The sequence below is a fragment of the Antechinus flavipes genome, chromosome 4 (genome assembly GCF_016432865.1).
Source record: "Antechinus flavipes isolate AdamAnt ecotype Samford, QLD, Australia chromosome 4, AdamAnt_v2, whole genome shotgun sequence".
Classification (NCBI taxonomy): domain Eukaryota; kingdom Metazoa; phylum Chordata; class Mammalia; order Dasyuromorphia; family Dasyuridae; genus Antechinus; species Antechinus flavipes.
In genome coordinates, this window is record NC_067401.1 from 366,473,567 (window position 1) to 366,486,227 (window position 12,661).

The 12,661-nt window shown below is 35.8% G+C and overlaps 1 protein-coding gene across 2 annotated transcripts in view; it reads right to left on the bottom strand.

Annotated features, from left to right (window-relative positions):
- Window positions 1-950: 950 nt before the first annotated feature.
- LYPLAL1 (lysophospholipase like 1) overlaps window positions 951-12,661 on the bottom strand; it is a 53,249-nt gene continuing 41,538 nt past the window's right edge. For both annotated transcript variants that reach the window (XM_051998283.1, XM_051998282.1), the window contains 2 exons: window positions 3,654-3,769; window positions 951-2,796 (listed from right to left, as the gene is read on the bottom strand). In XM_051998283.1, the coding sequence (XP_051854243.1) occupies window positions 2,557-2,796; window positions 3,654-3,769 (356 nt within the window). In that variant the 3' untranslated portion in view covers window positions 951-2,556. The remainder of the gene's footprint in view (window positions 2,797-3,653; window positions 3,770-12,661) is intronic.

A 12,661-nucleotide genomic window follows, 5' to 3' on the forward strand; every position in this document is an offset into this window, starting at 1 on the left:
ATTTCAAAACTTCAAATTAGAAATTATAATTCACTATTGAACTATCATTTAAAAATTCAAACTATTATTTAATTCTACTACCTTAAGTAAGTGTATGATAAGATATAATTATTATATTCACAAACATGTGACTTTTTATTTGGTTTTAAACAATATGAAAAAGATTTCCTGTACACAGGAAAATATAAATTGAAGTCAATCTTTTTCTTTGGCCACTGAATTATAATGATAACTGATATCTACATTGTTATGTATAATTACAAACATTGTTATTTATCTGTTTTTCACAAAAAACAAACACTTGAGGCAGAGAGTGTATTATTACTCCCCACTTCATAGATGGGAAAATTGAGAAGTGTTTGCAACTCTCCTAAATTACAAAGCTAATAATAAGTTATGGACCTGGGCCAAGAAACCAGGACTTTGCATTCCAACTCTAGTGTTATTTTCAAAGATTCCATTTTTTAAAATTTAATTCTCTCTCCATATACATTTGTATGCACATACACATACGTGTATATATGTGAATACATGTTTGTTGTATATATATGCAATCTCTTTACACACACACACACACACACACACACACACACACACAGACATATATTTATGTGTAGAGTAGGGTGCCATGCTAGTGTGAAAAATACAAAGAGGAAATACAATATCATTCTCAGCCTTCAAGTTTACAATAGAGTTGTAAAACATATAGTTCAAGGAACTGTCAAAAATAGGGGACAGAATTACTTCTAGATGGGGGTAGAGAGAGACTTAAGTTGGAAACCATTTCTAACTGTAGAGAAGATTTAGCAGCAAGATAGCTCATGGAAGACCTATCACTTGAGTTGGGTCTTAGGGAAGAAGAGGATCCACAGGGAGAGATGAAAAAGTGCATTAGAGGAAGAGAGAATTCCCTATATTTAATGCAAGAAGGTAAAAAAAAAAAAATCAAATAAAATCAAGGAAAAATTTTAATTTCAATTTTATTTTCAATTCTCCTCCCCCTTTCTCCCCCCCCTATTCATAAGGGAAGAAAAACAAAACCCTTCATAAATATATTTATATAGTTTATCAAAACAAATTCCCACATTATCAATGTCCAAAGGGGAGAAAGGGGAAGAGCTCTACATTATGAAATTTAATATTGTGAAGAGAATTCTTGAGAAAAGACTTTGTTTAATATCTTGAATGAAAATGAAGTTATCTTCAGTTATAATAATATTTAGAGGAAATTCCAATTCAATTTTCTTTTATTCTCACTCCCAAATTCTCCCTCCCACTCCCTACTTATTTTGAAGGCAAGAAAAACAAAGCCCATTACAAATATACATAGTTTTGAAAAACAAATTCCTGCAGTGGCCTTGTCTAGAAAGAGAAAGAAAGAAGAAATGAAAGAAAAAAAAAAGAAGAGAAAGAAAGATAGACACTCTGAATCCATCACCTCTCTATTTAGAGGTAGAGAGTATATTTCATCATAAGTTCTTTGATAGCAATGATCAACCACAATTTCAAACTTCCAAGTTTATGATGTTGTTATATAAATTATTCTCCCAAATCCAATTACTTCACATTCATAGTGTTCCCAGATTTTTCAGAAACTAATCCTCTATCATTTCTTAAAGCAAAAAAGTTTTCCATCATGATCATATACCATAACTTATTTGGCCATTTTCCAAGAAATGAGCATCTCCTCAGTTTCCAATTCATTGCTACCACAAAAAAAAAACAAACAAACAAAAAACAAAACAAAAAACAAAAAACAAAAACTGCTATAAATCTATGCAGATGGATATCTTTCTCTTTCTTTGATCTCTTTGGGACATAAAGTTAAAAGCTATATTGTTGAGTCAAAGGGTACGCACAGTTTAATAACTTTTTAGGCATTATTAATTCTAAATTGCTTTTTAGAGTGATTAAAAAATTATAATTCCACCAATAGTGCTTAAAGATAACTCTGAGATCATTCTCACAGCTAAGACACTGTCAATAATTATTTCTTTGGTGTACTTTCTATTATTAGTAAATAACATATTTGACAACTTTAATATCTGTTTAAGAGATTAAGAGAATGAGGAATTTGAGTTTAGTTGATTGAGAGATTTAAAAGTTATATTAATTAATAAGGAAAAATCCAATTATACCTCTAGATTGCCATAAAATTTATGATGAAATTAAATATAAGAATGAGTTAAATAAAGCTTGCAAAGTAATCTATAAATAGAAATGATCAACTTCAGACTATCCTGTCCCATTTAATGCTGTTACATGCAAACTGCACGTAGGGATATTATAGAGATCTTTAAGATAATTTTGTGAAATTGTATAATTCTATAATCTATAGATCAACTATTCTGAGGCTCTAAGTAACTAATGACAATACAGGGAAAAGTACAAAAGTACAAAAGCCAAAATAAAGAATGATTATATACAAGTTAGTACATGATATCAGTTTCATTTAATTGGAATCATCACTGATTATAAAATATTTTGACAGCAAATTTCACTTCTCATAATAAGGACATTACAAACACATATGATTTAGAAACACAAACACTTGATTTATTCACTTGGTGTTTCTATTTCTTTTGGTAGCTTCTCAAGAATCCAAGATTTTAATTTCTCTAGCTCAGTTCTGTTTAACTCATGATAAAGATTTGGGAAACTATGAAATGTTGTGCTTACTCCCAGTGATTTCAAAATTGAATTTGTCTCTTCACCCCATGAATGAAGAACTAACTCATCAGTAGTGCCATGACACTGAAATAATTCAGGAAGTGCATCCTCATTCTTCTGGAGAGCCTAATGAGAAAGGATGACAAAACAAAACAAAAACCAATAAGTTAATTAGCTATTACAGGAACAGGACAAAAATGGCTTAGAAATGGAGAGGTTGGCATAAAGCTACATCAGTGGGAAAATAGTTGAGGGAAAACAGATGCAGTGAAACTGCTTAAGATTCAGGTTTCTCATTAGAGGACAAGGACCAGACCCAGGGCTGAGCTGAGGCATTAGCAGAGCTCCTAAGGATCATAAGGCCAATCACCTAGAAGTTGGGGAAATGACTTATGGGCTCAAATGGAATTGGGAAGACAAGATGTAGTGCCTCTTTCAGAAGTTTAAAGCAGGGAGAGCCATGGTCTTTTCCTGAAGAGGAAGGAAAAAGGGTTGCCTGACCAAGATATAAGATACAGGATAAAAGATAAAGAGAATTTATATGCTAGAATGAATCCCTATGTCTCCTATACAGTATCTATTCTTGATAAGGAAGTCTCTCCTGATGAATTATTCCATTAAAAACACACTCTACTTTGAAAGAAAAAAAAATTCTCCTCTATAAAATCTATTAGAAATGACTAGTCACTGGCTTTTTCACAACATAATGTACAAAATTTGACAAAACACTGTTATGTACAATATGTTCTACATATACATTGTCACAGAGAGCATATGTAGGTATGAAAATCTTTTTCCCTTAAATGCTTTACATAATAACGCTTTTATTATTTTTATCATCAACTGACCACCTTACACTTTGTCATTAATCCTCAGAAAATGCTGCGTAGCTCAGTTATTATTATTGTTGTTAAATGATCATTTTCCTTTTGAGTAACAATTTATATATGCTGTACACAGTATTTTTAAAGTTTATAACTTACCTGATAAACAGCAGAGGCTTTATTGAGAAAACTAGAAAGTGCAAATACTCCAGCCAGATCACGATGCTTTCTAAATGCTAAATGTAGTGCCATGCAGCCCCCCATTGAAAATCCCCCTAGAGGAAACAAACCATATTAGCCTAAGTAGTAATTAAACCAACAGTCATACTTACTTATATAAAATATTAGAACAGTACTTGTCCTTTTACTTGTATATGTTTAAAGGCTTTAAAGAACTTAAAGCTAAAAAATATCTCAAAATTCAATATAGGTCTTAGTAAAATCTTATCAAATAGAAGTTAATCTGTTTTATTGACCTCACCCTCTGTAAAATTAATTTACTGTAATGACTTGTCTGTTAATTGTTTGGATCCTTATATAAGTTGGAAAAAACTCTATGCCACTTTCTTTTTAGTGCATTGGCAGGCACTATTGGGTAAAGTGATATGGAAAGAATATATCATTAGGATTAGATGGTAAGCTTTATCTAAAATTGCCAAAACATTCTATTCTCTAGGGACAAAATCTAAGAAGAGAAGGGCTATTTATTTCAAAGCCCAGCTAATTTTTGAACCTTTACTAAAATTTTCAATCAGTGTTCAAATGAGACATTTAACTGAAAGTCAAGTTTATTTAGTTTCTCAGCCAAGTTAGAACTATTTATTTACTTAATTTTCAGCACTAAAATAAAAATGATGAGGTTCAATATTACTGATATTATGAAGATTGCAATAAATAGAATCAAAATTTATAATGGAATACACTTTAAATGATAAATGATATCATCATAAATAGAAAGAAAAGGGAATTAAGTCCCAAACTGAAAATGTTATCCTTATAAATTAAAATTAGGTCAAGAATCCAAATTCACATTTTCCATGCTTCATATCTACTCACATAGCTGATGTTAGTAGTCTAAAACTCATTCAATAAACACCTATTAAGCACCTGCTATGTGGCAGATGTTAGCACTAAGGACATAAACACAAAAATAAAAGAGTCCCTGCCCTCAAAGAACAAGCAATTCTCTAAGTATTGTCAAACAAGGCATTAAAGAACTTCTAGATTGTTATGAATTCATCTGAAATCCTTTGCCAAATGGGGAATATCACATAATAACAACATAACCTGTTAGACAATCATGATTAAGTGAAATTTACCACATAGAGAAATTATACTACTAATCTAAAAGCAGCTAGGTCAAGGAAAAAAGAAATCCTTCTGATGGCAAAATGAATTCAAAATGAGCTTCAGCATTAGTGCCAAATTTCTTTAGGATTTTAATATTCACTTGTATAAACAGGTCTCATTATCTTTTCTCCTAAAATCACCTTTCTTCCTGATGGTACCATCATCTTTCCATTCATACAGATTTACAAATTAAGAGTTAATCTCAACTATTCCTTCTTCTTCCTTGACTTCCCCATTCCTTGCACCTATTCCTTTCTTTTTCATTCTTTGACTCTAAGTCAAGACTTCAGTGCCTCTATTATTGACTATTTTAATAGTCTACTAATTGTTCTTCCAGCTACTTTTTTCTCCTCCCCTTTGCTCCCATTTCCCCCCCACAAATTCTTGCTCTACGTAGTGACTAACTTGGTATTTCTAAAGCTCAGGTCTGACCATGATATTCTCCTGCTTACAAAGAACCAATGTCCCATAATCTTTGGAACAAAGTATGATTTTTAAAAATTTCTACAGTTCAGAATTAAAAAAAAAAATCCTTCATAAGCTAGATCCAAACAATTTTTCCTGATTATTTCCATATTTCTTTTTATATTGCCAATGTGGTCTACCAGGTCTGGAGATAACATTCCATCTCCAACTTCTGCATTGAGTGCTAATTTCTTCCTCACTTCCATTTCTTGAAAACCCTATCTACACTTCAAAGCTGAACTCAACCTCCATCAAAAGATATTTCCTGATTTGTTACTGCCTTCCATTTATGCTTTATTTCATATTTTCTACTGTATACTTCCTAAATCGCAATGTAAACATGTAGAAGACTGGGGTAGTTTTTTTTTTTTTTTTTTTCTCTATCTCTAGTCTGTAGCATAGTATCTAAAATAGAGTAAGAAGATAGGTGCTTAATGACTGCTTGATCAGCCAATGAGATAAGCTATATTCTTTTTATATGAAATTGGGCTAAGCAAAATTTAGTGTACCAGTAAATATAATGGAAGAGTTGAATGAATTTATGATTTTGTTATTAAAAAAATAATATATCTGCAACTTGGAAGAGTTGAATGAATTTGTGATTTTGTTATTAAAAAAATCACATTTACATGAAATTTTTCTTTCACAAATTTATTTGGATTTTTTTTTTAAATTAGGAGAATACTGCATAAGAAAGGAATCTATAATAACAACTAAATTTCTAGAAATGAGAACTGTAAGAACATTCATAGTAGCTTAAATGCTTAATAAAATAATCAAAATAAAGATACACAATGTACATTTAGACTTCATCTAAAAAATGATTGAAAACATTAAATTCATCCTTTATGAACTATAATGAATATTAATTTTACTCAATGAAGGAAATAAAGAAAAGACCAAAAAGATTAAGTAGATTGGAGAATAAATCACAGAACTAGCAAATAAGTATATTGGAGAAAGATCACTGTCCCAGAAATTGACCAATCTAGCTAGACTAAGCTGTTCTAACTCAGGCCCATCTCACTTCAATAGCCATGCAAACAATGGGAAAACAATCATTCTTATTCATTGTTCAGGGGACAGCAATATTTTATTGTGTGTATGTATATATATATATATATATATATATATATATATATATACATTGCAAGTATAGAATAAATTGCAAAACTAATAATACCTTTTGACCCAGGTTCAGTCTGTATCACTAATTGCCTATTTTATATTTCAGAATGGGAAAATCTCGAGGTATCTGAAATTCATGTCTTCCTATAAAAATTCACTCTTCTAAACAATTTCAATAAAAAGCCACAACATTCTTTTCAATGACTCAAGTTTCTGACTCAATATTATTGACTTCTCACTCTCCCCTCCTTCTATACATCCAATAAGCTGCCAAATCATGCCATTCTGACCTCAAAATATTCACTGAATCCAACCTTTATGCTATTCACATAACTACCATTCTTATTCAAGATATCACTATCTCCTACTTAAATTATTGCAATTCTCCAAATTTGTTTCTCTAGTGCAAGTGTCTTTCCACTGTGTTTTTTTGATTTTCCTTGAAAACAGCTTAACCAAATTACACCCCTATTTAGGTAACTCCAGTGGCTTTCTCTTGACTCTAAGATAAACTATTAACTCTTCTGTTTGGCCCTTCAAAAGCCCTTTACAACCCAGTCCCAAGAAAACTTTCTACTAAACATTATTACTCTTCCTTACTGGACATTATTCCCCCTCTTCCACTTGGCAATCCTCTATTTGCCACATGCCACCAGGGGTCTTGATGCCTATGCTTACTGGCATCCTCTATGCTTGCAAAGCACCTTCCCTTGGAATGCCAATCAAAGAATTTCTTTTTTCCTTCAAGACAGAATTCAAGCATCTTCTACATGAAGCTTTTTACTAATTTCCTCAAATCCTTATACTTCTTCCCTCCCCCAAACAACTTTTTATTAATCTAGTGTACAATTATTTGTAGTTATTTTTTCATCTTTATTCTATAAATGATTATAACTGGACTTGTCCATCCACCAGAATGTAGAATCATTGTAAAGGGGCATACTATTCTTTGTTTTCCCAATGCCTAACCCGATGTTTGATAGATAATAGTTATTACAAATTAGATTAATGCAATGGAATATTATAATAGCATAAAATATGAAGTTTACAAGGAAACATGGAACAGTCAAGGAGATCTATTAATAATGATGTTTCCTTTCTGATTATTTTCATATATGCTCTTTGAGAGAAGTCTTTTTCTCAGTGCACAGAAAAATGTGTGCTCAGCCTAAGCATTTAATAAATAATTTTTAACTGACTGATGCAAAGCAAAACAGCAAAATGAGACCTGTCTACACAATTAAATTGAGTATAATATTCTCAGGGAATACCCAGGGAAAAGTAAAGCTCATTTTATAAATGGGAAAAGGGAGTCCTAGAAGGAATAAATGGTTTGCCTCATATAAGAGCTGGAATTTGAATCTAGGTTATCTCACTCCAAATCAAAAGTTCTGTTGCTCTTACTACATATGCTGAAAAAAGATAATTACCATAAAAATATATTGACCAACTTTTAAAAAGTCATTTCTATTAAAATAGATATTTTATTCTATTTATCAGTACTGCTTTCTATAGTTTCATCATTTTTATAAAGATTTTTACACAAACCACACTCCAGGGAAAAAAAAGGATATTTGACATGTAATATCAAAATATCAATTTAACTCTTTAATACTTCAGTTTCTTAATGGTTTCACAATATCATGATATGGAACCAGAAGGAATCTCAGAGATCAGCTAGTTTAACCTCCTTATTTTTGGTCAAGGAAACTGAGGCCCAAGGAAGTTAAATGAATGGTCTAAGGTAACACAAGAACTATATTTCAGAGGTGGCATTTGACTGAAGGCCTAGTGATCTTTCCAAGGTACCACACACTATCTAGTCTGGCCACAAAAATATTCTTAATATTAATTAAGAACTTATCTCAAACATGCATGGTTGACACCTAGTGGTCAAATCCAGTAACTGCAAATTTAAGTAGCACATTTTTAAACACTAATTCTGGGGGAATGGAGTTATGTGTGTGTGGTGGGGGGAAGGGCAGCGAGCTAGTCTTGGTGGTTTGGGAGTAGAGGAAATGATGCATCTTTAATCACTCTGCTTTCTGTCAACAGTTTCCAACAATACACTGTGGCAAAAATCAGAATGAATTAAGTACCTCTCAAACTTTATTATTTGGCTTATATTAAAAGTATATTTATTGATATTTTCTCTATTGATGCAACAAGTATCCCCAAAAAACAAAGCATATACTCCTAAATTTTGCAATTTTTCAATGAACAGAATTTTGCAAAGTTTCAATGAATAGAAAGTACATTATAAGTTATTTATTATGAAATTAATTATAATTAATCACAAATAGCTTGTAGTCGTGATTCTTTTCTTGCTATTGATAATTTACTCAAGTTATAATCTCGGTAGTAGAACCTTTAGGGAAAAAGGGCATAAACAACTTAGTAATTTTGTCTTATATAATTCAAAATTGTTCTTTGTGATGGCTGAACTAATGCATTCCCACCAGCATCTCTGCAAGCCTGTGTTCAAAGAGTCTCCCTTTCCTGACTCCAAATACCGAACACCTAAAGTTGTTGGAAGACACAAAAGCCACCTGACAGTGGCTGCTGGAGATCCAACCCAGAATGGATCTTCTCCTGTGAGAGAATGATACAAGGAGATTGAGAGGCAGTTGCTGTTCTTTGACCTCTCTGAGAGGCTGTTGTGTTGTCTGACCTCTCTCCTCTTCCCTCTACCTCCAATTTATCTCATTCCCAGTCCGCAACACCTGTATCAGCAAAGGCTGCTCTGAAACTCCTTCAGATGTTATGATGCACAGCTGTGGAGGTTCTCTGAGAATTGACCTGTCCCTTAACAATTCCCCATTTTTTTATTTTTTGATGTTATTTTCCCCTCACAGCACGGCCCATACACTGAGGAATGCAAGTAGCACTATCACTTCTGGATGATTGTAGCAGGTGTTGATCTGTTGGAATCCTTACTAACTGCTAACTAATTAGAGTTGATCTAATCTTACAAGAAGATGTTTTGGCCAGAACCTGAAACAAGGTACTAAGTAGAACTAATCAAGACAAGGCTTGTGTTCCCACCTTTACTCATTGGAGTCCACAAGTATGCTAGCTTCACAAAGTAGACTTTCTAACTTCAAGGGAGTCCACACCTCCCTTAAAGCTCATTGGGCCAGAGAGCACTATGGGAGAAAACCCATAATCCCATTCTCTCAGAAGAGGCAGATAAAAGGCCAGCGATGAGGGATCTATGGCAGAATACATTTTTTCCTCTTGGCTGGCTGATCGCGCTGGACTCGAGAGGAACGACTCTGGTGCAGAGAACACTTTGACGGATTTCAGTGGAGCTACGCCAGAAGCCCTCTCTCCGCGGCAAGTTGGTGGCTGGGCTCCCCAGAAGGAGATAAGAGAGACCTTCCATCTGTCTTGGTTGGAGGCAGAAGAAAGCAGAGGCAGAGGCTAAAGGACAGAACCTTTGGATTTGGAGACATCCGAAGGGCTCCAAGCCTCTAAACCGGCTTTGCCTTGAGAAGAACAGGAACTCCAACATTTGAACTCTTATCATTTGGCGCCCAAGCGTGGGAACCAAGGACTCTACTTTCACTGAAGAAGTCTCCAGTGACCAGGAACTGAGTGAGTACAACCTTTTTTGGCTGAAATGGAACAGATCCTAGGTAAAGATTCTCCATCCCCCACCCCAACCCCCCCAACCCCAGACCCACCCAGGAGTGGTGCTATAGAAAGCCTGCTTAAGCTGATAGAAGATCAAGGGCTACTTATAACTTGGGGACAGGCAGCTAGACTTCTGGCTACATTAGAACGCACCTCCCCTTGGTTCTTAGAGGAAGAGCAAATCTCTCTAAAAAACTGGGCATTGGTTGGTCAACAGCTCTCTGCATATTACAATGAAAACGGTCCTCGTTCAGTTTCCATTGAAGTATTCTTTTTATACAATACTATACAGATGGCCTTAAAATACCGTACTTGTTCTAGGAGAAAAGGAAAAAACTCTAGGAATAGCCAAAGGGGGAAGCCTGAGATAAAGGAGGAAGACAAAGAACAGATTAATGGCCATATCCCCACAGGGCAGGGAGACTTAAGTGAGGCTCAAGGGTGGGGTGAATCTGAGGCAGCTTCAGCCCCACCTGAGGAGCAGGTAATTGACTCTCCTTCATCAACTCCACCCTCCGGGATGGAGGGAGGAGGGGTAGTGGGGGGGGGGGCAGTGACAGCACCAGCACCTCCCCCCCAGTATCCAGCACCTCCCCCCCAGCATCCAGCTGCTCCTATGAGTAGATTGCAAAAGGGACTAATTAAGGCCAGAGAAGAAGGGAAAAATGTATCAGAATTTCAACACCACATTTTTCCTGTAATTCAACAGTTTAATTCTTCAGGTCAAGAAAGTAGAAGATACTCACCTTTTGATATAGAAATCCTCAAAGACCTGAAAAAAGCTTGCACTCTTTATGGGGCTACATCAGCTTATGTTAAGATGCTATTACAAAATTTGTCTTTTGAAATCTTGACCCTTAATGACTGGAAATCGATAGCAAAAATATGCCTAGAACCTGGACAGAACTACTTGTGGCTTTCTGAATATAGTGAGCTCTGTAGGATACAAGCCCAACAAAATAGTCAAAGTGGAGTTCATGCTGCAATCACCTGTGACCTACTAACAGGTACAGGTCATTATGCAGATGTAGCAGCACAAATTGGTTATTCTGTAGCAGCATATCAGCAAATTGCTGATAATGCTATCAAAGCGTGGGCTTCTCTTCACAATAAAGACGACAAGGGGGGGGCCTTCACAAAAATAACACAAGGCCCAAATGAATCCTTCGCTGACTTTGTGGGACGCTTGCAGACAGCTATCACAAGAACAAATGGAGAAAATGCAATAACAGACATTTTGATAAGGCAACTTGCTAAGGAAAATGCTAATGAGGTTTGCAGAAGAATTATACTAGGACTGCGCAAGGATGCTCCTTTAGAGGAGCTCATAAGACGCTGTGCTACAGTGGGCACAGGTGCCTTTTATAGCCAGGCTATGATGCAGACTTCCCAAAATCCAAACATGAGAAGACAGAGTCCCTCTTGGCAAGGGACTTCCAGAGAGACTCGTAGATGCTTTCAGTGTGGAAAAGTAGGACATCTGAAAGCTCAATGTTGGTAGAGAGATAGAATGGGAAAACAAGGTGGGAGAACAAGACCCCAAACCCCATGTCCAAAATGCAACAGAGGCTTCCATTGGGCCTCAGAATGCAGACAGATTCAGGGAAACGGGATGAGGGGCCCAGCCCCAGGGCCCAAGGCAAAAAACACTTGGGGCATGATGGCAGCCAATGGTGCACCCAGAGAGTGCCTAGAAGTCCAGTACCCAGACATGACCAATCAGCCAGAAAGCCATATGATGGGAGAAGGGGATTACACAGTCAACGAGCCAGGAAGCAACCTGATGGCAGAAGGGAATTACAATTGGGGAGAATAGAGCTGTATGCAGCTGGGACAACTGAGATACCCCCTGGAGAGGTGAAATCTGTTCCTCTCCAGCCTATGGATCCCCTACCTCCAGGCACAGTAGGCTTGACCATTTCACCTCCTTGTATGTACAAAACAGTGTCCATCCACACACTGATGTGGGAAACTGGGGAATGTGTAGATAATATCCCAGTCACTAATACAGGTAGACAATGTGTGACTTATCACCCAGGAGACGTAGTAGCATCAGGTCTACTCATACAGAATCCTAATAAGCAACCTGGTGATAGTCACCCAGGTTCTGACTCCAGATCACAAAATCCAGGAATATACTGGACAGCAGCAGTAACGGCTGACCGACCTATGCTCACTATCTATATAAATGGCTTACCATTGGAAGGATTGGTAGACACAGGTGCGGATCGTACAATTATTAGAGGTGCCAGTTGGCCCAGTCACTGGCCAAAGATTAAAGCAGATACCTATATGTCTGGAGTAGGAGGATCAATAGCAGCTGAAGTTAGTGCTGCCCCTATGAGATGGACTTTTGAAGGCAAAACAGGAGTTTTTACTCCTTTTATAGTTGAAAAAATCCCCATCAATCTGTGGGGAAGAGACGTTTTACAACAATTGGGGTTAAAAATGAGTACCTCGGTTTTTTAAGCAGGGCTGCTGTTGAAGGCCTGCCAACACTTTCACCTGTTCCTATCCAATGGAAAACTGATACACCAGTGTGGATAGAACAGTGGCCCTTAAGTAGCGATAAAATTCAGGCCTTATTA